The sequence below is a fragment of the Tigriopus californicus genome, chromosome 10 (genome assembly GCF_007210705.1).
Source record: "Tigriopus californicus strain San Diego chromosome 10, Tcal_SD_v2.1, whole genome shotgun sequence".
Taxonomy (NCBI): Eukaryota; Metazoa; Arthropoda; class Copepoda; order Harpacticoida; family Harpacticidae; genus Tigriopus; species Tigriopus californicus.
In genome coordinates this window covers 9,374,905-9,398,861 of record NC_081449.1, presented here as the reverse complement: position 1 = coordinate 9,398,861, position 23,957 = coordinate 9,374,905, and the positions used below count along the sequence as shown (strand labels likewise).

The 23,957-nt window shown below is 42.0% G+C and overlaps 3 protein-coding genes and 1 long non-coding RNA gene across 4 annotated transcripts in view; 3 read left to right on the top strand and 1 right to left on the bottom strand.

Moving 5' to 3' along the window:
• Nucleotides 1-397, bottom strand: part of LOC131888667 (ankyrin repeat and BTB/POZ domain-containing protein 3-like) — an 8,378-nt gene extending 7,981 nt beyond the window's left edge. Inside the window, exon 1 of the mRNA XM_059237583.1 lies at nt 390-397. The gene's annotated coding sequence lies outside the window, so the exon portion shown is untranslated. The remainder of the gene's footprint in view (nt 1-389) is intronic.
• A 2,959-nt stretch (nt 398-3,356) lies between these two features.
• On the top strand, nt 3,357-4,367 carry LOC131889516 (uncharacterized). Its single transcript, XM_059238640.1, has one exon. It carries the CDS (start codon nt 3,357-3,359, stop codon nt 4,365-4,367), a length of 1,011 nt encoding a protein of 336 aa, XP_059094623.1.
• Nucleotides 4,368-8,032: 3,665 nt separating this feature from the next.
• On the top strand, nt 8,033-9,923 carry LOC131888442 (uncharacterized). The gene is made up of 2 exons (XR_009374107.1): nt 8,033-9,273; nt 9,714-9,923. It is a non-coding gene; the product is annotated as an uncharacterized LOC131888442 (long non-coding RNA).
• Nucleotides 9,924-10,294: 371 nt separating this feature from the next.
• Nucleotides 10,295-13,562, top strand: LOC131888441 (uncharacterized). Its single transcript, XM_059237294.1, has 3 exons — nt 10,295-10,545; nt 10,981-13,066; nt 13,251-13,562. The coding sequence occupies exons 2-3, from the start codon at nt 11,048-11,050 to the stop codon at nt 13,413-13,415; spliced, it is 2,184 nt and encodes a 727-aa protein (XP_059093277.1). The 5' UTR covers nt 10,295-10,545; nt 10,981-11,047; the 3' UTR covers nt 13,416-13,562.
• The last annotated feature ends 10,395 nt before the right edge of the window (nt 13,563-23,957 follow it).

Genomic DNA, 23,957 nt, shown 5'->3' with positions numbered 1-23,957 from the left:
GCGGATAGTGCGAGTTGACTGTGATGTTTGTCTTAGTTCTCTCTCCCCAAAATGCCCAAAATCAGGGTGCCGGACCACATTTTTCCTTGAATTTCCTTTACTTGACATCCCCTATAGCGAGAGCACCCGCCTATTCCATCGCAACGTAAACTCTTAGGTTTGAGCACAAAGGCAACCCTGGTTTGACGAGGCTGACTAACAGGTTTCGGAGATTCCACCAATAATGTCAAGGCCATGGTAATTGTAATTTGGTAGGCCTGGTCACATCCTCCCGTGATTATGAATTTGATCCCCATCAGTAATAATCAGAGGAGTACAAAATGGAAGGGACGAAGACTCTAGTACAGCGGACTTTTTGGGCTATTATGGCTTGTTTAGGCAACACTCACGAACCAAACGAACAAGAGACTTGAAGATTGAATTAGTGAACACTACTGATGGGAAAAGGGCAAGTAGCAGTCCTCACAGACACCCAAGTACTACTTGTTTACAAGTAAAGCTTGGCCAAGCTTAACACAAGCAGAGATCCTGCCCAGACGGTTAGCTGAGGAAAACCGCAAAATGAGGATTTTTTGTTCGTTGCTAAAGTCAGATTGCCAGAAACAAACCGAGCATTAAACCAAACCCACGTTGCAGGGTCACTGTTGGTGCACATTACTGCTAGTTCTGTCAAAGTTGATCTAATTTGCCCTGATGTAAAATTTCTTGCGTAAGTTTGGCCGCACCATTTTCCCCCGCAAGTGTCTGTTTATAAACCCAAGTTGGGGCAAGTTTCTATTTGGGCAAGTTAAGCGCCAGACTACTTGCCCTGTCGGTGCTTGCTTCACATCAGTAGTGGACACCCAATGCTCTGCCAAAAATGCACCAACCAATGAGGGGTGGCTAGAAAGAGGGGAGGAAAAGTCAAAGAAAATCAACAAGAATCCTACAAAAGTACGGTGAAATATATGATATCATAATTTATATTCAAGAGCTAACCAAGTGTGCTCCTAATTAACAATAAGTATGTTTTTGAAACTTTTAGTTTTTATAATGCTTTAGGTATGTGAGTTTTTTTATATGGGCTAGAATTCCATAAAACAATAAAATCGAAGTTGTTTCCTATGACTTTTTGAGGTAGAAAAGTGCCAAGCTTTGTTTCAGAATTTCTTTAGAAACTTGATGGGGCTTTTTGAACACAGTGGGACGTTATATGTAGGACCTATTTGGAAACTGTCACTAGGACGGAAATGTACATGAACATTGTTTCGCTTCTTGTTTTTTGAAGTTTCCTACCAACTCATAGCTTTTAGGCACTTTTATAACACAGAAAAATTCAACTCTGGATCGTTCAATTGGGAATTGAATGTTCTGGGTCAAAAGGGACACCACTCTCGCTCTCCTCGCTCTCAGAGAATCCTGCCGCAACGCACGTTGAGTGTCAATCTCCTCTTCCCTGCCTGGACCACAACACAATAAAAAAATATCTTGGAAGCCTTATTTCGAATACCCAGAAGTTTTTCTTCTCTCTTTTAGGCATTTGACTACTTTATGTAATATTGACCCCTTTAAGTAGCAGACGAGTGATGATATCAACACAAATTTTGGGAGGTCACTGGGGCACTTTTCAATATAGTAGAGGTACTAAAAATCCAAGATTTAAAGCACCATATGAGACAAAAACGTTTCAATGGTTTCAAAAAGTTTAATCTAAAATTGAAAAGTTATAGAGAACAAAAAATAAGTCCAGAAATAGCTTTTTCAGCAAAAATGTGATTTTTAAGCATGTTTATAAGTTATGTCGTGACGGTTTATAAAAAATACAATGCTTAATGAACCATTCTGTTTATGGATAGATCAGCTGGAACTCTAATTTAATCCCTTAACAAAGAACTATGAAGCCTCAAAAGAATAAGTAAATTCCCAAAAATTTAGTGACCCACCCACCCTCGCCTTTTCGAGCGCCCATAACTTGATACGTTCTCTGAAACACTAGCAGTTCAAGTCAACCATAGACTAGACCAGGGACTCTAAAGAGAGGAAACGACACGGCTTTCCCCTGACCGCCAAGTTAAGCCATTGCGTTGAGTCAACAAGATTATCCATACTTCATAGTACATTTAAGTGTTTTTAATTAAATAATGATCTCCTTGATATACAACTCTGTCCATAAACTAAATATTTCTGAATTAATTTGGAAATTCAGAAGAATAAATGAAATACCCATGCACATCTGGGCTCCAATGAGGTCAGCAGGTTTGCAAAAGCTCCAGCAGGTCCAAAGATGTTTCACTAAGAACATCACAGGATTGAGAGAGCTCTCATATTGGGAGAGGCTAAAAAAGTTTAGACTGTACAGTGTTCAGAGAAGGTACAAAAGATATCTGATGCTGTACGTCTTCAAAAGCATCCATGAGCTTTGTCCCAACCCAGGATTTAGGGTCAATTCTAGTGACCATAGAGGCTTAATGTGCGTTTTGAGAGCACCTTCAAGCCTTCGAGAATCCAGGCTAGTTCGAACAATGAAGTCCACATCTCTTCTTTCTCGGGCTCCTTCATTGTTTAACTTGCTTCCCTCTGATATTCGTAGGGATTACGTAGGCCTTGTTGATCCGGTTGCATCTTTCAAGTCAGACTTGAACAAATTTTTAGATAGCATTCCAGATCAACCCTACATTCAAGGACTAGCTCGGTCTGCCAATTCAAATTCGTTGGTAGACCAAATATCAGATAAAGATTGAAGGTAATAAAGTGACGAATTATGACCTTTCATTTTAATAGTACTGGAGATTACATTCCCTGTAGCGATTAGGAAAGCCTGTGAAAAAACAAACCAAAAAAAACCAGTCAAATTAATGAAAAACAATCAATTTGTCTTTCAAATCAGTGACACATTGCGTAAAACTGGCTCAAAAACACGCACAGATAGAAAATCAACATCAACAAGAATCATTTTACTAATTGATGAGGAACTAACACGAACAAAATGTAAAAGAAATATATGGAATGGGCAATAAAAGTACATGTACATAAATGATAGCATATTAGAACATTTGAGACGGACAATTGATATTTTTGTCGTAATCCTCACATTTAACAGAAAACATCAGGCATTGGTGAAAAATGAATGAGTTATCTTTTAGTAGAGTTTAAATTTCTACTTAATAGGAAGTTTGCATACAAGGCAGACATTGTTTAAGCGGCACAGAGCAATACCAAAGTACAGTGTGTCACAGCAAATCGCGGAAAGACCAATAAAGGCCAAAAAAGCCAAAGAAACTGCTGATTATGAGATTTCGAGACTATGACTAGTTAGTTCCGACCCTTAGCTTTAAAAAGATCGACAGCTGACTTTTCTTGTCACTTGTTTACAAAACATGGCGGCAAAAAGGCAAAAAATTGCTGATTTGCTCCACGCCCATGTGCCAGTCAAGCAGATTTGCGAGATTGTTGACTGCAAGAAGACACTTGTTTATGACGTGAGGAGGATGGTGAAGGAAGGCAAAAGCCTTGAGAGAACCAAGGGAAGTGGTGGCCACAACAAAATCATCACAGACAACTTTTTGAACGATCTCCACTGCAAAATCGAGGCTGATCCAAGCAGATCCATCAGGAAGTTGGCCAAGGACCTCAATGTGAGCAGGATGACCGTCCTCAGGGCTGTAGGACAGCTTGGTCTCAAGTCCTATGTGCGCAGAAGACGCCAGCTCTTATCAGAATCCTCCAAGAACAGCAGGCTGGAACGTGGCAAGATCTTGATCAATCAGCTCAAGAAGAAGCCAAGGTCCACTGTCCTGGTCTTCTCAGACAAGAAGAACTGGACAGTGGACCAAGCTAGGAATGCCAGAAACGATCGATTTTTGGCCTATTGTGTTGATGAGGTGCCTTGCATCAACCAGACTAAGCATCCAGCATCAGCCATGATGCTGGGAGTTGTATCCTCAGATGGCAAAAGGATGCCCCCTTACTGGTTCCCCAAGGGGCTCAGGGTGGGGGCCAAAGAGTACTTGGAGGTCATGCAGGAGGTGGTCAAACCTTGGCTTGATGCCACCTATCCTGACAACAATTACATCTGGCAGCAGGACTCTGCTCCTGGTCACAAGGCAAAGGTGGTCCAGACATGGTGCAAGGACAATTTGGCAGGATTCTGGCCTTCCAACTTTTGGCCCCCATCATCTCTGGACTGTGCACCCCTGGATTATGGCATATGGGGCTATGTAGAGTCCAAGGCATGTGCCACTCCTCACAGTAGTGTGGATGCCATGAAGGCTGCTGTTGAGAGAGAGTGGGCTGCCATGGATGAGGAGTATGTCTCCAGGGTCTGCAGATCATTCAGGCCTAGGCTTGAGGCCATGGTGGAGGCTGAGGGAGGCCACTTTGAGGTTTGAAATTTTGAATATTGACCTTTACTTCATGGCTTAAGATACTTTTGTAATTCACCAAATTCTTGATGAAATCAACTAAAATAGTTAAAATAAAATTTTTCCGTGATTTGCTGTGACACACTGTACAGAACACTAGATCTCAATTTGAGCTACCTCTTAACAAGATCAAAATACGAATTTAGGATGGTGATAGTGATCAAGAAATAGGAGACAGAGGGAAGCAATTAATCAAGTTACCCTTAATTGAGAAATATTTAGTACATGGACGGAGTTATATATCAAGGAGATCATTATTTAATTAAAAACTCTTAAATGTACTATCAAGTATGGATAATCTTGTTTATTGATACAAGAGTTAGTGTCTTGATTCAACGCAATGGCCTAACTTGGCGGTCAGGGGAAAGCCGTGTCGTTTCCTCTTTTTAGAGTCCCTGATTTAAACGACCCTTGTTTTGACACACATTGTCGTCAAATACGACTTTCACATATTCTCCACAACATTGCCACATATTTGAGTTGGAGCCTGTTCCAGTTCTCTGCGATGTGCGAAATTCTTTGTGACGTCGGCATATTTGTCCAACGCAAAATTGAGCTTGACCAAAATAAGAAAATTGTAACCAGCACTTTTTTTTCGACCCACCATGCTTTTGGTATGCGTTTACGAATGAGTGAAACACAAATGTGGATAGGATCAGGCAAACAACACTTGAAACTCGATTTAAGACGTCTTTAGAGAACTTTTATCATGTCAGATATGGTCTCCTAGGGGAGCGATGAGTGACGAACAGCGCCTCCATTTCAGACATTAATGATAATCATGGGCTTTCTACACCAAATTGTAATATTTAATAACCCGTTTTTAACAAGGAAATCGCATCGACTTGTGGACCACTTTTAACTCCAAAAAGAATGCCAGAAGCTGAATAAATTGTATAGTGCTATTTTTTCATTTCTTCTTCAGTTGATGTTGATATAGCACGAAACCACCAACTGAAATTAAAAACTAACATGTGCTAGTCATATTTCCATGACTTCCATAATCATACAAAACAATCTTCAACAATCAAACGCTAAAGATATTGCTCAATAATTGAAAGGTTGATCCCTATCTCCTTTATAAATGAAGACTCTATTTGCATTTTTTAGTTTTGCTTTTTAGATTGAATACTTTTTCCATTCTTCAGGCTCTGTGATTTTCCATTTCCTCTAGCGTTCGTTGCATGTCTTTCGAATGTACATCTAGCCCATATGCGAGTCTCTTATTGACAATTTGGATCATAAGATCCGTTGGCAAGTCTACTTTGGAGGCGATTGACTTCGTACTCACCAAATACGTAAATGAATTCGAATCCGAGATAGTTTTGTTGAATCCCACTATAATCCGAAAAAAGTTGCCAAATCCGATTCAAATCTTTTGTACCCAATTGACTTTAAAAAAAAATCAGCTTTAACAAATTTTAACATCCGGACAAAGGCTGAGGTAAGAATATAAATCCTTATCTTCGGAATTGATATATCTGATAAATACATTAAAAATGTTTTTGCATTTGGTGGTGAACATAGACAGACGTCCTTTTTTCGCTCCTGAAATCCGCTTTAACATGCGACTTGCTTGGAACTTTTCGTGCGTAACTGTGGTTTGCCGCGAAATCCCATGGAACCTTGTGGCTGTGTTTAGACGACTGGATATGGATCGTTCGTCCCAAGGGCTTGTTCATGGTGAAATGTCATTTGCCTCAGAGAAAACATATTCTCAGAGAGCAGCTGCAAATGGAGCAATGTCCAGCCGTCAAGGAACGCCAACGGTCGATTCAATCAGAGAGAGCTCGTTACCCCGTCCTCTAGTGCTGGATTTTGAGTGCTCGGATAAATCCAAACACCCATCTCCTATACTCATCTGTGAATTTATTGGCAACGGCCTAGCCATTATAGTCAATGACATCGAGATAATTGGTAAATCTGGTGGCCCCAAGAACACCATCCTGGTTTACACTAAGACAGAGATTAACGTCGCGGCTACGTTTGGTAGCTCTCGTACATTCGAAAGGCAATTTACTGGCCTGGCTTGGAAATGCTCAATAAGAGGAGGACGTGTTGTCCACCCCTTAAGATTCCTGAATGCACAATACTTTGCCACGGATGACGAGCTTTTGGCATCGATTTCGCCGTTGTCGGTTCCAAAATCTGATGTATCAAAAGAGCTCTTCCAAGGCGACACTCTGATTGACGGAGTTCGGAAAGGTCAGAAGAAGTTGTTGATCGAACTTCCACCCTCGGCTGTCATTCCTGACTTCGTTGTAGTAATACATGGACGAAAAATTACATCAATCATAGAGATCAACCAAGGCGTTGCTATTTATGTGGGCAAGTTGTCGATATTGGAAAAGACTGCAAAAATGGAACGGACGATGTCAACCCTTCACCGACTAATGAGATCTCTAAAGAGGAACAAAATCGACAAAAGGGGCTAGATCATATTGAGGATGTCCCATGTGGCCGCAACTCTGTCGGGCCCGTGATGACTCCACTTGAAGATGTTGTAGATGATGACACCGGTATAACTAGCTGTGATCTTCAATCTGATAGGGTAACAACGCGATCGAAAACTAAGAAAGAACGAAAAGACACTACATACGAGTATATACGTCGAAGCAAAAAGTCCCTCTGACCCTCCCTCCATTCCAGTCCACCTTCTGTCTGTCCTCGAATCTGCAGGAAAATCAAAGAATAAATCGCCAATCTTGGCCACCCATTGAAACTACTACCAGAATGAGCGAATTATCCACCTTATATCTGAATTGTAGTAATGAAATGAACAAACTGAATAATTTAAGTGTGCTCCTAGCCAACGCAATGCCCGACCTTTTGCTGCTTTCCCAAACAAGATTGCATGCGGAAATTTCTTCATGCGAAGTCGAATCCCATGGGTACAAAATGATCAGCAGGAAAGACAGATATGATACCTTAAGAGGGCGTGTTGGGGGAGTGGCGATACTTCTCCGCAATCATATTGATGCCGTTGAATTAGAAGTTGATTTCCCATATGCTTGTGGTGTTTGAATTGGAAGTATCTCATTATATTGTGTCTATTTATTGCCAAACTCAACAAATAGTGAAAGAGAAATCACTAATTTGTGGTTAGAAAACACTCCTCCGGGTCGCATAATCGTGGGGGACTTTGATTACCCCTGTATTGATTGGCATAGCACGATTGGCCGGTCGAAAGAGGACGCAAGGTTCATCGAGTCCGTTGAAGGAAACCATCTAGATCAGCTTGTCACCTGCCCTACTCACGTGGGAGGAAATATTTTGGACCTCGTGTTCAGTGACTCGGGACATTTGCTTGGACCCGTGAGTGTTCGTCCTGAGCAAGCGATTAGCGATCATTTCCCCGTCGTCTTTACTGTTAAATATCCGAAAAATGCAGCATGTGATGCATTGGATGTCATAGACTGGATTTCCCTATTCGGCAAGGAATCTGCTGAACAGCCTTGGATGATTTTCAAAGACATATTTTTGTTAGGCGTTCGGAACTTTATTCCATGGCTCTTAAGACGTGAGAAGAAGAGACCACCATGGATGACTCAAGATATTTTAGTATTGGTGAAGAAGAGAAACAAAGCGGGACGGAAATCGAACGATGACCGAATCAAGAGAACCGAATTCAAAGAGCTCAAAGCAACCGTTCAAAGAAAAGTGCGAGAAGCTGAAAACAAACTTCGAAGAAAACCTGGCCGATAAAAAGAGCTTAAAAGCGTTGTTTGGTTACGTCAGATCTAAGAAAAACCGAACACAACAAATAGGACTGATCCTTGATGCCGAAGGAAAACTCCATGCAACACAAGCGAGATCGCCGAGATCCTGAATAACTTCTTTAGTAATGTGTTTTCCCCGGCCTCAGGGTGCAGTGAGGTTGCTTGCGAGTAAGATCCTCCAACCATGGGTTGGTCCAATTTCATAATCAAGATGTCTGTGATAAACTGGAGAAGTTGAAGAACTCAACGTCGTCTGGACCGGATGGAATTCCGCCTGTTGTCCTGAAATACCTTCCCAAATCTGTGGTATCTCCACTCGCTTACATTTTTAATCTTTCCTTGACGTCTGGTGAACTGCCTGTCGAGTGGAAGTCAGCAAACGTAACGTATTTCCACTACGCAAATCGGGGGACGTAAAATCGCCCAACTACCGACGTATTTCTCTAACGCGCGTTTCCTCTAAAGTCATAGAGTCTATAATCAAAGACAACGTGGTAAGATACCTAGAGAAGAGTTCCTTCTTTTCACCAGACCAACACGGCTTCCGCAAGGGAATATCGTGCACCACCAACCTCCTCCTTTTCCAAGATACTATTTCGGAAGCACTTGAGGTGGGAAAGCGTACGAACGCAATACATGTTGACTTTGCTAAAGCCTTTGATAAGGTGAACCACGATATTCTCTTAAATAAGTTCCGTAGATCTTGAATCGTAGGGAGTGTTGGGACCTGGATTGGAGAGTGGCTCCGGGGCAGACTATAACGTGTAACCTTGAAAGGATCTGCTTCGGGGTGGGTCGGTCTCTCTTCGGGCGTTCCACAGGGAAGCGTTCTGGGACCAATTCTCTTCTTGGTTTTCATCAATGACATGGGATCGTCAATCGGTCCGAATGGGTCCGCAGTTTGGAAGTTTGAGGATGATGCAAAAATAGCTAGAGTGATCAATACACATTTGGATGAGCTCATTCTTCAACGAGACCTTGATGAGATGACAAGATGGGCTTCCAGGAATTTAATGTGACAAAGTGCAAAATATTAAGGTTCGGAAATGGATCAGTGGCTCAATGGTGACCATACACCATAAATAACGTCGCCATTGACGAGGTGACATCCCATAGAGACTTGAGAGTAACCTTTGACAACAAGCTTTCGTTCGGTGAGCATTGTTAAAAAATATCTAATAAGGCCAATGCTATGCTTGGGATTATTCGAAGAAACACTCCGACTCGTAAGCCGAACGTCCTCGCCCGTCTTTTAAACGTATATGTGCACCCAATGCTTGAATTTTCATCACAAGTGTGGTCGCCGAGGTTTAAACATGACAGTCAAAGAATTGAATCCGTTCAACGTAGTTTTACGAAAATTCTGTCGGGGACTTTGAACCTGGCCTATCCAGATCGCCTCGGACGTCTCGGTCTTGTGTCTCTGGAAGAGAGACGACGAAACCAAGATCTAATTGCTCCACAATGTTGATGAGCGCCAAACTGTATTCTGTTTGGGACGGGAATGCACTTTATCATTCAGATGCGCTACTCAGATAACAAGATCAACAAGTCAATTCAATTTAGAGGTGCCGTTTGCCAATTCTCATTGCAGACTTTGGTTCTTCTTTAGTCGAGTCCCCGCAATGTGGAATCGTCTACCCATCCAAGTGCGCCAGACGTCCTCACTCCAATCGACGCTTAACGAGGGCTAACTCGAGCCCTTGATGTTCACACTTAATGCCACAGTTATCTTGATCTTGTCTTTTTCTCTCCTTTGATTTTTATTCATTGACCCCTTTTACAATAAATACCGTATACTCTTTTCATCTTTTGATGCATGAGTGGGTGATCGATAAACAATAAATAAACATTATGCTTAAAAATTCCTTGCCACTAAAACTGTCGTTATTTCACTGGCGAACGGTGTTGGATGACCCCACGCATGTCAAAATGGACCCCTTGCCTTCGGAGGGACCACCACCTCTTTTCGCCCAAGTGACCATGGCACCAATGTGGTCAGATAAATATGGTTTCGCCCCCAGCCTTCTGATCATTATTTTCTCTCATGTGTTAAAGTAATCAGAATACTATACGGCGCTGTTTATAGCCGGCTAGAGATGCCATGGCTTTTCTTTTGAGCGCGAAATGGGGTTTGTTAACTTTGAGCCAAAATTTCCAACTTAAGATTAAAAGGAAGAAAATCTGCCAGTGTTTTTCATTCGGAACTCTTTTTGCGCAGCGAGTTTGGCAACACTGTCCAACAGTGTATTAGTCATCGCAACAGCTGTAGTAGACACAGCAGCCGCGGCCACAGGGGCCGACTCAAGTCAAATCAAGTCCTGGAGCTCAGTCAGGGTCCAATCCGTCCAATCCCGCTCCTGGAAAAGGAGCAAGCAAGTCCCGCACTTCCGCAGGCCTCTGCACCCTCTGCACCCACTCAATTGGTACGATCGGAACGGCCAGATAGATAACAGGCCCATCTATCTATTCCTTAGAGCACACACACACACACATACATACATACAGGTACATACATACACACACACACACACACACACACACACACACATGCACATGGTAAACACGTCCACACAGAGGCAGGCTGACACTCACACACTCACCCACGTATACGTACATGAACATAGAGACGGACAGAAGCCCGTTAGCAAACAAAACGCTGACAAATCTCTATTGCCAGAGGATGAAAGGAGACTTGTTGCCTTGTCTGTGGCCGTAGAACGTGTAACCAACGAGCAATTTTTCATTACCATTAGCCTTCGGTTGATTCGTAGCCTTCCACTACGGCCCCGTGGCTCCGGCTACGCGTGTGCTCCAATTGCTACTCCCATTCTCAGCCTCACTCTCACTCCCTTTCTCAGGTTGACGTTGATTAGGTCAGCATCCAAGGTCGGAGGTATTGACCATTCCTTCCCGTCGCCCGCCTCAATGGAGAGGGAACCCGCCCACAAGCCCACCCACGAGTCTGATGCCCTACCATTGGCATTTACGGTCACGTTTGGCGATGACAAGAACCAGAAGCTTGATCTGCGAGGCGGACTCCAGCAATTTGCACCTAACAAAAAGCTTGCCAATCGTAATTTGAGTGCCAAAAGCAAGCGAGTTACCGTACCACCCGTAGCCGTAGTCAATGAGCAACACACCGAAGATGCTCCTAAATTCGTCGCAAAGGCTCGTGATAAAGACATTTGCCAGATTAAAAACCCGACCAAGAGCCTGGCCGCCTACGATAACAACAATCATCACCACGATGACCACCACCACTACCATCATCATCATCATCATCACCAACGCCTAAAGCAGCCAAAGCAGCAACCACACCCTCAAGGTACATACAAGAATAAAGGTATCATCAATAATAACAACAACAATGATGTCAGTGTTAATGATGATGATGATGACAATACAATTGGTCATGTGGAGGGATCGGCCCAGTCTGACGAAAACTCCGTTCAAATAGAACGCCGTGATACCGGAAGTGATACAGGCACGTATACCATTGGTGAGGATGAACCTGTGGTCCAAGACGATCGAGCCAACATTGGAGCGGTTTTTGGTGTCTCAGGTTCTGCCTTAACCAACGAAGAAAAAATCCTTCAATGGGCTTCGGGTTCTTCTGCCAGTGCCACTCCAACTCCGTCATGCTCCTCAAATAGCCAAGTCAGCGGACGTCGAGATAGCCCCACCCTAGACAAGGATGACGCCTCAAGATCAAGACGGAGACTACCTCCTACACCTGGCCTGACAAACGGCAGCGAAAAGCGAGTGATATCGCCCAACTCGTCGAAGATAAACCCATCCCGTTCAGACGTGAAGTACCGGTCTCCTCCAGACTCGACACTTTTTCGGAGAGATACACCTGAAACTACTGACACTTTTCTGGCAGATACAATGTCAGTCATGGTTGCAATGGAAGCGCGGATCGAACAATGTGGCGACTCGATGACAAGGAGTAGACAAGGACCAAGTGAGGGTAGCTTGGAAAAGGTCAATCCCGACTTTAGGCGGAATGACAGGATGTTTCAAGATCACAGTGAGCGCCAATTTCGCTCGATAAGAAGCGAAGATACTGCCAGCGATTCATGTTGCTCCAGCACAACGGATGCATCTCGTCAATTTTCTCCACATAATTTTGATGACAAAGGATCCAAAAATTCATCACCCCGATCAACGTCCAATTCCACCCGAACCAACCGTGCCTTTGCCTTAAGGAGAAAGATGAATTCTGCTAAAGGCTCGATTCCAGCTAATGTTCAACCAACACCCTCATTGCAAGGAAAAACGAGCCCGTTTGACACTCATTCAAGGAGTCGCCAATATCCGAAAGCCAAAGCATTTTTACCTTTGAGGTCACAGAAGAAGCCCGCTATTACTGAGACTAGAAGTTCATCAAGCCTATCGGCTCGTGAAGCAAATTTTCAAGCCTGGAAGCGAAGACAAAGTTACAAACCAAACTTTAATGTAGGCAATTTTAATAAACCTACTCAAACGTCGACAATGGCCGAACAAGGATGCTCAAGAAAGGACGAAAGACGTGAAGGCAATTCTCTTACTGTTTCAAGTGATGTCAAAGGTATGCCAGTTATGACACGCTCGGCCAGCTTTCATTATCCGGATGGCTTATCAAGACGGCAAAACAATGTCTATACCTCCGAAGATGAGTCAGATGACTCTCTGGCTGCAGAAGCTTTGTGGTCAGGTCGAAATCTTCTAGAAGTAACAGAAGATGAATTCTTCTTGCCTATTGAAGATAAATCATCTAACCAAATGGGAATTCGCAGCAAACGAAGTCATAGCAGCACCCCTCTAGAAACCTTAGACAATATTGTGATATCGACCATTTTCTCCGTATCGGCCAAATTATGTTTGAATACCTCTTCAATCATTCGAAAAATGAAGGCTCAAGTTGATCCACTGGAAGAAGACCACGTGGTCCTTGACACTTTGGTAAGTACATGTGTTTAATCACGTCATATTCAAAAGCTTCTCTACTGTAAACATTTAGGTGTGGTTAAATGTTAATGATTTGGCCATCAATTGAAAAAAACTAGCTGGTTAGGGCAGCAGTCGTATTCGCCTTGTATTGATGCGCCAATGATTTTTTATAACGTGTCTTTTTGTCTTGCTGCAGCTCTACGTTTTGGAAGATGTGGATCTACCGGCCAGTCCAAGCAAACGAGTGTCACGAGAATTAGCAGGAACGTTGAAAAATTTAAAGAAAGTTGAACAAGCGTTGGCTTTGGTGGAAAATCTGACGTTAGATACCGAAGAATCTGTGTTAGAGTCGAACTCTTGAGTAAATAAGCTGAAGGGAAGAAAGTCCTTTTATACGAATGCATTTTGCTTTTAAATGAATGTATATTTTTTATACCAAACGTCAACGTATTGCTCTCTAATCTCCGAAGGAAATATTTATGAATATATTCAAGGATGTCTCAATGAAGGATAGATTACATGATTTGGGACGGACATTGCACTCTTTGTTGGAAAAATTGGACGATGAGATGGACGGCCTCGCTGATCGGGCGAAGTTCACCCCTCCGACCTTAGCACCCACCAATAAAAAGAAAAGATCTTCATCAGTAGACTTGAGTCGAAACTGGGGAGCCGAGGTCATTTTTCATCGAACTATTTATTCTGCTGTACTTAGGCAAGTCAAGTGTAATTGACCTTTTCCCGTAGGTCGTCTTAACGGATGAATGATAAAAGCATAAAGTAACACTGCGGGGTTTCACATCACGTTTCGATACCTTGTCAGTTTGTCAGAGGCTCCACATCAATAAGGTTCGTCAAAAACTTGCAAGTGAGGATTAGATCCGACTTTGTCTTTCTAGTGAGTTTTGACCTCCATTTGACCGTGTTTCTCACACCTCAGAGGCGTACTCCTGGATAGGACTCATGTAGGTATTAAAGAATTCGGTGAGCACTTATGAATTCTTAGTGGTGAAGCTTCTACGAATCAGTCCCAACGTTTGGTTCCCACGCTTGCCACAAACCGAGGTGTGCAAGGTGAAAGGGGAATTTTAGTTCACTGTCCACGACCTTTCCAAGATCCTTGTGAGTAGACTTCGAAAAAAAGGTTGCCTTTTTAGCCTCTTTTAGACTCCTTGCATTTTAATATGTTACAAAATCTACACACCCAACTGTATTTACTAACCTATCCCTTGAGTTTACAAGATTTTTGTTCGGACAATGTTTGACATTAGGAATGTTTTCAATTGATACAGATGTCATGGCAAACAATTGACTCTCTTCTGGAGCTTACTGTTTTGGTGCTGAAGGTGTTTTTGTTCATGAAATAATTTTGGGTCGGAGCAAACTCACGACGGCAGATGTAGCTCAACTGTAGCTCTTTTTTTGTAGACTTTCCCAAACCAAAAAAGGGAGTTGAATTTGATGTACTCGATTCGTTGGTAGACCAAATATTGTATAAAGCTTAAGTGGCAATAACTAGACAAATTACAATCTTTCATTTTAATTATACCGGATTGCGTTCTTTGCAGCGTCTATTAAAGCTAGTGATAACCCAAAAAATCCTTCATCTGATCATGCTGCGCAGAATTAAATAAAAAGGTGACAAGGATAGATCACCTCGTCCAGTTGCTTGGTATACCAGGGATTCAGCGTTGGACAAAATCAAATCTAGACTATTTCCATTGCTGTTGGTCGGAATCATTACTAGGCAAGCTTGTTTCATGCAACAATTGATAATCTGTCAAATCATCGTGTTCCAGAGATGGGGTCGACCATCACTCAAAATCCAGTGAACTCTATCTAAGGTATGGCAGGCTAGAAAGGTTGGTCTGACTAACGTCAAGTTCTTTGATGAACATTTTCGGTTGATTTTAGAAAGGTTAGGAGAGCTGAACCTGGTTTCAATTCTGAAACAGGGATCGTCCAAAGACGAGATGATAATAATATTTGAGAACGTTTACTCCACTCAAGCAATCCCTGAATGTGTTTCCAGATATGGAACACAATAATCTTCACAATATTCAGAAGAATAGAAAGCAATTGTTTAAAGAGAGATTTACGCAAAGAAAAAGGATTCCAGAGCAATTTGAATTCAGTAGTTGTGGCTAGCCTTCAAAGAAAGTTAGATTTAATTCAAGGTAGGATTAAGTCCTCTATTGAGAGCAATCAGTTGAAAACGGAGATTAGAGGAGGAGTAATGGGAGGTCAGGTCGAATCCCAAGGCTTTTTTCTCTTATATGTTGAGTAATAATTAGAGCTTGGGATAGACTAAGGTCCGATCAGATACTGTTTTAGTCAGAGAAGATCCAAGTTATTGAATTTGCGTTCCAGAAACGAATTTAATTATGACCGAACACTTTCTTAGGGGAAAAAAAGGCGTATTTTGGCTAAAGGTCTAAACGGTTTGGGATTCTTCTTGTGAGAAGTGGTCTCGGTGAGATTGTGGGAGAATTCAGGTCAAGTAGATGATTCCTTAGTATTTGTGTTTGGAACGAGATGGCGACGATGTCTCACGTACCGTCGACCCTTCTCTTAAATGACATATGATCTCCCGTTGCCTTGAACTTCTTGATTTTTTGCGACCGATTGCCATTTTTCAGTTGCAGGATGCTGAGCCCAGTTTTTTTAAAGCGCAGGAGTGAGTCTTAGATCGAGAATAGGTCGTACTACACGTTGGATCTTTCCTCGACCTAAGATTCACTCCTTGACTTAAAAAAACTGGGCTCTGGACTCTCACGATCCGACGTGTTATGGTGGAATTTCTTTGGAGTGTTCGTCTCGCTGAACTTTCATGGAAGCGCTAATTTCTTCTCTTTTATCCTGTGAATGTATCACGTCTAGTTCTGTGAGCCTGAGAGACTTGTTTGAGTGTGCAGGATTTAGGGGCGTTGCCATCGGCTGAACAACCATTGCGTTGGGCAAAGACCGTCAGATTTAGGATGTTCCTCCACTTAAGAAATGCAGATTGAAAAGCGACCCAACCCCATGAACATTTCTTGAGTCCGACCTTCATGGCCTTAACACCTGCTTCCGCTTGACCGTTAGATTCAGGTATGGGGCAGACAAATCGTGGGTGACGTTCATACTTCCACACCACTCGTCGAATTCCGATCCAAATTGTGGGCCATCATCAGTCGGAATGATGACAGGGATCCCGTACTCCATCATACAATCCAATAGAACTGTAGTCACCACACAGGTGTCGATTTTGTTCATCTTTGAAATGCATGGTCACCCAGAGTATCGATCCGCCATAACAAGATATGCTCTCCCTGCCAGTGAGAAAGATTGACAGAGACAGATTCAAAAGGACGATTGGATCGTGTTCGGACAAGAGGCTAACAACGTTGTCATGGTTTGCATTTGGCTATCCTTTGCTCGATGTCATTATTAATAGCGGGCCAGAAGCACATCCCACGAGCGTGGGCTTTTGTTCACCGAAGCCCTTGATGAGATCGGTGCAGTCCCAACAAAACTTTCGATCTCGCAGCATGTGGAAGAACGATCCGGTGGCTATGAAAGAGCCACTGTCATTGTCCCAAGAGAACGAACCGCAGGATCATCAAGGGGTCCGAGCATTCTAACCAAGACGTGGTTCTCTTGTTCTCCTATTTCTTCGCCGTTTATGTTGAAAATGGGAGATCTCGATAAGCCATCTGCTATCTAGTGGTCTTCCCAGGCACCCATCCCATTTCAAATGTATAAGGCAAGAGTTTTTCCAACTTTTATTGAAGGCGTGTATTGTCAATTGCGTCCAGGTTTGATCTCTTAGAAATGCCGAGAAGCGGCTTGTGGTCAGTGCTAACCCGAAATTTCAGGCCAATAAAATAAAGTCGATAACTGAATATTGCCCAATGGATGGCAAACCCCATGCCTTTCAACTGAGATGCATCAGTGAGTAAGGTGGTTGGTAGATTCGGGTTGAAATACGATAGGATTGGCCCATTTGGGTCTGTGAGAATTGCCTTCACTGTTTTCTAATGCCTCTTGTTGTGGTTGGAGCCACAGGAGGGCCGCATCCTTTTTGAGCAGTCCTCACAAGAGCCGAGTGGTCTGTGAGAAATTGTGAACAAATTGCCCAAGTTGATTGGTCAGGTCAAGAAAGGAACAAAGGCCTGTAACGTTCTTTGGAGCAGGGTACCACAAGATGGAAGCTACCTTGGTTGGTCTGGCTGGAGCAGTCCCCTCGTCAGATATTACGTACCCTGCAAACGTCACAATCTACCAAATTTAATTTTCTTTACGCTAAATTCCTTGCATTTTTCAAGCACATTCCCCATCCTCTCACGGAGCTCCTTAATTGTAGACGCATAAACTAGAATGTGATCATTTTCACACCAACCAAAACGGCTAGGGCATGGTCCCCACGTGCGCAGTATTCGTCGCCAGACGAGTGGGGCTCCATTGAGGTTCAACAAAAGCAAAATCTTCAGAATGGTGGTAAAATGGTGGTCAGATGGCGTGATGGTTGACCTTACTCCACCTGCCAATATTGCGTCAAGCATCAAAAAGGGTAAACCATCTTGCAGTTGGTGATACCGGCAATGCTGTGTTAGGCTTCTGGGTTGCAACCAAAAAGTAGTTAAATGGTGACTTGATAACTGAATTTATTTCTCTGACTAGTATTGTTTTTATACATTTGACTAGAATATGGAATACTTTGGATGAGCATGATCATCATGCTTGATCCACAATACATAGATTCTAATTGCTTTGGCGAAGGAAAAGGATGCACAGGGCGTCTCATATACTTTTTCAATGCACTATAATCAACCACCACTCATGTTGAGCCAACAGGTTTTGGAACTTCAATTGCCAGACTAAACCACTCTGATGGTGCGTCAGCAGGTTCAGTTAACTCAGATTTCATCATGAAACTTAACTCTTTCTCATACTCTTCCATTAGCAAGTATGCTACATTGTGTACAGGTGTTGTAAATATAGGTGTGATTTCGATATTCTGGTATCTTCATTAGTCTTAACCCATTGGTTGTGTCTAAAAAAAAACAGGATACAAGTCAATCAAGTCTTGTGACAACCAATCTGCATAATTCAGAAATTCAGGTTGTTTTTTAGTCTTTTCATGGGAGATGAGTTCAGTGATGTGAACGACCACGCTGTTGGGAAGCAATGGAAAAGTCTCCAGAATCGTACCAAGTGGTATCATGTAGTGCCAGAAATGTGAAGTTGGTCCTCCATGTCGGGCGCGACAAATGCTGTGACGTCCGTTCTGTATTTCCTCAAGTGCTCCACCTCAAGGTCTACTGCCATATATGTCTTGTTAGCAGCAACTATCCTTCTTTTGGGATTGGGATTTACAGGCATGCCGAACCGCCGAACCAAATCAAAGGACAAGAGCATATCTGTTGCCCCTGTGTCCGGTAACACGTTGGCTTTGAATGGGCGTCCCTGTTATACTCACCCAATATGTATCAAAGATCTTTTGATTGCGCCCGCCCCTAAAAACACCATCCTCGTCCATCACCAGTCTTTCATCCATTCAATTTGGTCGTTAAGAGTCAGGTTTTCGGACACTTGGGGTCATACAGATGTTTCCATAGTGACCGATCCTTCCACATTTCCGGCATTGATGTTCCTCCTAGAACAGTCCTTCTTTAAATGGGCTGATGATAGTGCTCCGCATCAAGAGAATTTTCCCCTAAGGTCGTTCCAGTTTCTGGGTGAAAAATGTCTTGCATTTATGCTCATCTTGTTTGATGAAACTGCATGGATCTCGACCGACTGTGATCCCAGCGAAATAGAATTACCCACTAGGACTGCCGTTTCTCGCTATTGAGCAATTCGAACTAGAAACTCAGAAGTAAGAGGTTATTTTACTTGAAGCGCTGTTCACGTAATTGAACGTCACGTCACTTCTGCCTTTCACTAATCACGGTGTTCAAAAAACCCTATCAAGTTTCCAGAGAAATTCCCAAACACAAATTGGCATTTTTCTACCTCAAGAAGTCATAGGGAACAACTTTAATTTTATTGTTTTATGGAATTCTAGTCCACATAAAAAACTTACATACCTAAAAACATTATAAAAACTAAGATTTTCAAAAACCTACTCAATGTAAATTAGAAGCACACTTAGTTAGCTCTTGAATGTAATTTACGATATCATCTATTTCACCGCTACTTAGTTACATCGGATTTAGTGGTCCAAATTTCATCGTTTTTAGCCCCAAAATGCCCCGGTTAATTCAATTTCCCAAAGATATAATATCGATTTTCACTATCGCAAAAATGAAAGAATATTTTTCCATTTCTTGCATAATTTCAAATTAAGTTAAAACCTTGTACAACCATATCTAAAACCTTCATTTTTAAAAGCGTCCAAGGTACATTTAGTTGCGTGGTCACTGAAAATTTCACAAATATCAATGAAGCCTTAAAGAAGCTATTTTCAATCAGTTTCAACATAGTCTTCAAGAAACGACAAAATCTATAACATTGTCTGTTGTATGTACCGTCTTCAGAATTCAAGTGAATGCATAACTAAGTGGACACATGATGATTGTAAAACACATTTTCAAAGATTACACTTTTAGTGTGTTTTAAGTGACATTATATAGCATTTTTAGCTATTGTGAGACTATGTAAGAAGAGGAAAAATATTCTTTTGTATTTGTGATATTGAAAATCGATATTAATTCTTTCGGAAATTGAATTGACATATAACCGGGGCATTTTGGGGCTAAAAACGATGAAATTTGGGCCACTAAATTCCATGTAACTAAGAAGCGGTGAAACAGATGATATCATAATTTATGTTCAAGAGCTAACTAAATGTGCTCCCAACTTACATTGAGTAGGTTTTTGAAAATATAATGTTTTTAGGTATTTAAGTTTTTTATGTGGGCTAGAATTTCATAAATTAATAAAATCAAAATTGTTCCCCATGATTTTCTGAGGGAGAAAAATGCCAAGATGTGCTTAGGAATTTCCATCAAAACTTTAAAGGGTATTTTTACCACTGTGTAATCTTAGACTGAAGTGATCGTCGAAGTGAATATTCTCGAGTTCGGCTTCTTGGCCATCAACGTGAAGTCTTAAGTACTAGTCACTGAAAGTTTCTCCGACACCTTGGTCACAAGGAAAGAACTTCAATCCTTACTCAACGGTTTGGGAATTGGCAACAAAAAACCGTCGGAGACAGTTCAAGCACCCATCGTCAATGTAGAATTCAATGTATCGAATTCAATTTTCAATGAAGGGTTCTGCTGAAGCTTTAAGTCTAAGCAACAGCGCAGAAACCCTTGTTGTTCGGATATAGAAAAGTGTTCCACACGATTATAAAAGAAAATGGCGTCATAATTCCTGCTCCAAGCTCGGAATTCCTTTAGGGTAGCCGAAGATAGAACCTTTTTCGGCTTCAACACACTCTTGATGGTCCTCGGGATCTCAGTCTTAGGATCACTGGCTACCCTGTCATCGGCATCGGACGAGCTCACAGTATTTGTAGAGTTTGACAAACTTACTTTGGTGACGTAGATTTGGACCTGCTCCACAAGATCCATTAGAACATCCATAAAATCCACGTCTCGTTCGGCAACTAGGCTTGCTTGAAATATATCTGTGGCATCAGGACAACCTTGGCAATGAGTTTCGAGGTCAGTTATTACCTCCACAGGAATATGGCCTTGAGTTGGACGTGGGGAGTCAAAAATGCTCTCCAAGAGCCTTTTGTAGCCTCTATAGCTTGCACAGGCACGGTCCCCATAAGGGTATATTAATCCTAGGAACTGAGCCATGTTGAGTAATTCTTAGAGCTTGAGGTAGGCTTGAGCAAAATAAGGTACAGCCTTGCCCAATACTCAAAAATCAAAGGATAACTCAAAGCAGGGCTCACTTCATTGATCAGGTAGGCGTGTTTGAAAAAGAAAATCAGTTGAATACATACATGCAGTGTTAAATTACTTGTTTGTTTTCGAGATCAAGTAAAATATTTTTGTTTGTTATGGCAGAAGGAAAAGTTATGTCAGGAACCTCCCACGTTGATTTGAAAAAAAATCCTTAAGTTCGCCCAATAGCCCGTTGTTTTTATACAGGCAGGCTTGTAATTACTAAAGCTCGGAGAAATAACTTGTTTTGCAGTCGAGCAGCAAATCTAAAGATTTGAATGCGAGTAGTTGTCTGCGCCCAAGTTAACTCGAAGAAAACTGTTAACTGTGAAGAAAACTAGTTCTGACAACCATCTGGAATTTAACTTCAGCAAAACAAGTTATTTTTCAGACCTTTGATAATTACTGTGAAAGTCCTCTCTGCCACTGATGAAGTGTTTGGCTTTGCTTGTGATATAAGGGGTATGTCCAGAGATCATATAATGACAATATCTGTTTTATGTCATTGAGATGATCAAGCGACCCAACAAAGAGCAACTCCCTAAGAATGTGAAGGCAATGAAGTCAAGAAATGAAGTCCCATGATTAAAATAATCCTGTGAAAGGGGCCTGTAAAAAGTTATAACTAGACCTTGAAAATAAGAGAAAATACGAAAAAAGTTAAGAAACTATTTTTTAAAAAATGTCGCAACCAAAAAGATTTGTTGCGAAAATGTGCGAAAAAGGTGTAAATATGCAAACGCAAGTTGCAATAATACAAAAAGAATTGTTACAATGTGTTGTCCCCTGGTCGAGTTAGCCAGTTGAGTTGTCCTGGATCGGATTGTCGTAGAACAATGAGGAATGAATTTGGAGGTTTAGTGATTTCCATTCTTTTCTTAACGCCGGCAGTAAAAAAAACGACATGGGCTGTTTGGCCTGGTTGCGGCTGTTCGGAGTTTGAGCCGAAACGAGTTTTTTTACATGTATTAGCAATACCATGGTCTCTATCACGGTTATCATGATTTAGAATCAATACAGAGACACCAAGGCATGCATACATCTTGTTCGAAATATTTTTAATTGATTACTTGCAAGTCCAATATCTGCATTTCAAGTATCAAGCCATTAAATCAACAGAACTGATTCTCCTCCTCTAGTACTGTCTCAGTGGGCAAAGCTCTGCTCAACCCAACAAAAAGCTCCGTCGATATAACGAGATGCTGGTACGAGAAACACAGAAATTTGTCAAGCAAGTAAGAATATTTTGAATGGAATGTATGCTTTGGTGCCTATGTAACGGCCCATTTCGCTTTTTTTACTGCCGGCGTTAAGAAAAGAATGGAAATCACTAAACCTCCAAATTCATTCCTCATTGAAGACCCTATTGTCAGAAATCGTGACCCACACGAAAACAGTCATGTGTTTTTTTAAATGTGGTCTGCCTGGCTGCTCACAACGGACTTTTCACAGAGAGTAGAGTGGACAAGGAGCTAAGATTAAATCCAATGGCTTTTTTATCTTACTCGGACAATAAGGCAAGCGCTGGTACCAGCAAACAAACTTGCCTGTCAATGCCAGTGTTGCAAAATTGGCGTTTCAAACTGGTTTTAATGAAGCTGACCTTTCCTCGTATAGCACTGTGAAAGAAGGGTCAGCTTCTCAAAAACGTGTTTGAAGCCCCAAACTTGCATCACTGACACTGGTACCAGCAAACAAACGAACCTGCCAGAGCTTGCCTAAACCTCCCCATAAAAACTCTAAGAGGAAGATGAAACACCCTGTAGGACCCTTTGAGGTCGATGGTGAAGCCATTAACAATGTAGAGTTTACGGGAGATCAGTTCTCAAGCGTGTCTTCAACTGCACTGAGTTTAGATGCAACAGCTCATTGCTCTAATGAAGAGTCTGTTGAGATTGGCGATGTTAGTCAAATTGAGAAACTTGATGATCTTGTACTTCAATGTAGATCAAGATATTCTAGCGGCCATCAGGGACTTGAGGCTTTCAAGCTCTCCTGGCCCTGATGGTGACATCTCAGTTTCTGATGAGATGCTCACAGGTTCTTGCTCCTGTTTTCTCGTACTTGATGTGCTGCATCTTGCATCAGGGCAAGTTTCCATCTTCTCTGAAGTTAGCTCATGTTGTTCCCCATTAACTACGTATAGGCCTATTTGTCTGACTTCGAACATTGCAAAAGTGTTCGAGAGGAACATGAAGCCCAAACTTGTAGACGTTTTTCAGGTCCATCAAGTCCTTCCTTGTAATCAACAAGGGTCTCGAGCGCATTTTAGCACAGTTACCCAACTGATTAAACTTAGAGCACAAACTATGGAGCGACTAGAAAGGCACAAGTCAGCTGATGTTGTCTATCTTGATTTTGCAAAGACCTTTTATAAAGTTGATCATGGCCTTTTGTTGAATAGACTTCACGACATTGGGATCCAAGGAAAGGTTTTTGATTGGTTAAGGAGGTTTATTCATGATAGGAGGCAAATAGCGAAGGTTGAGGGATCCCTTGGTGACATGCATAATGTCAAGTCAGGTGTTCTCCAGGGCTCCATTTTGGGTCCTCTCCTTTTCTAATATTCATTGTCCCCTTCAATATGATTGCCAGTCTCTCTTCTTACGCTGACGATACAAAGTTAGTTCTAGTAGGAAGGGCCAAGATTCCAGTAGCTGGGAAGGGACCTAGATAGACTCTACTCTTGGGTTACTGAGAGTAATATGGCCTTGGACGAAATTAAATTCCGCTCAATGACCTTCAGGTCAGCTCCTTTGAATACTCCATTCGTAGATAATGGTGGTAAAGATATTGGTAATTAATATATAAAGGTATAGCCCTGTAAGATGGAAAGTTCGATGAGCATATCCATTTGAAGGTGGGTAAAGCTTTTCAAATGCGTGGTTGGATATATCGCACGTTTAAGTTCAGATACTACGATACTAACTCTGTACAAATCGATTGCTCAGCCACATCTTGAATATGCTTGACCTATTTGAGCTCCAATGAGTTCAGTAGGTTTGCAAAAGGTCGAG

Coding starts and splice junctions, on each gene's coding strand:
- LOC131889516 (XM_059238640.1), top strand. CDS start 3,357: ATGGCGGCAAAAAGGCAAAAAATTGCTGATTTGCTCCACGCCCATGTG.
- LOC131888441 (XM_059237294.1), top strand. CDS start 11,048: ATGGAGAGGGAACCCGCCCACAAGCCCACCCACGAGTCTGATGCCCTA. Junction 13,067..13,250: donor ACGTGGTCCTTGACACTTTG/GTAAGTACATGT, acceptor GTCTTGCTGCAG/CTCTACGTTTTGGAAGATGT.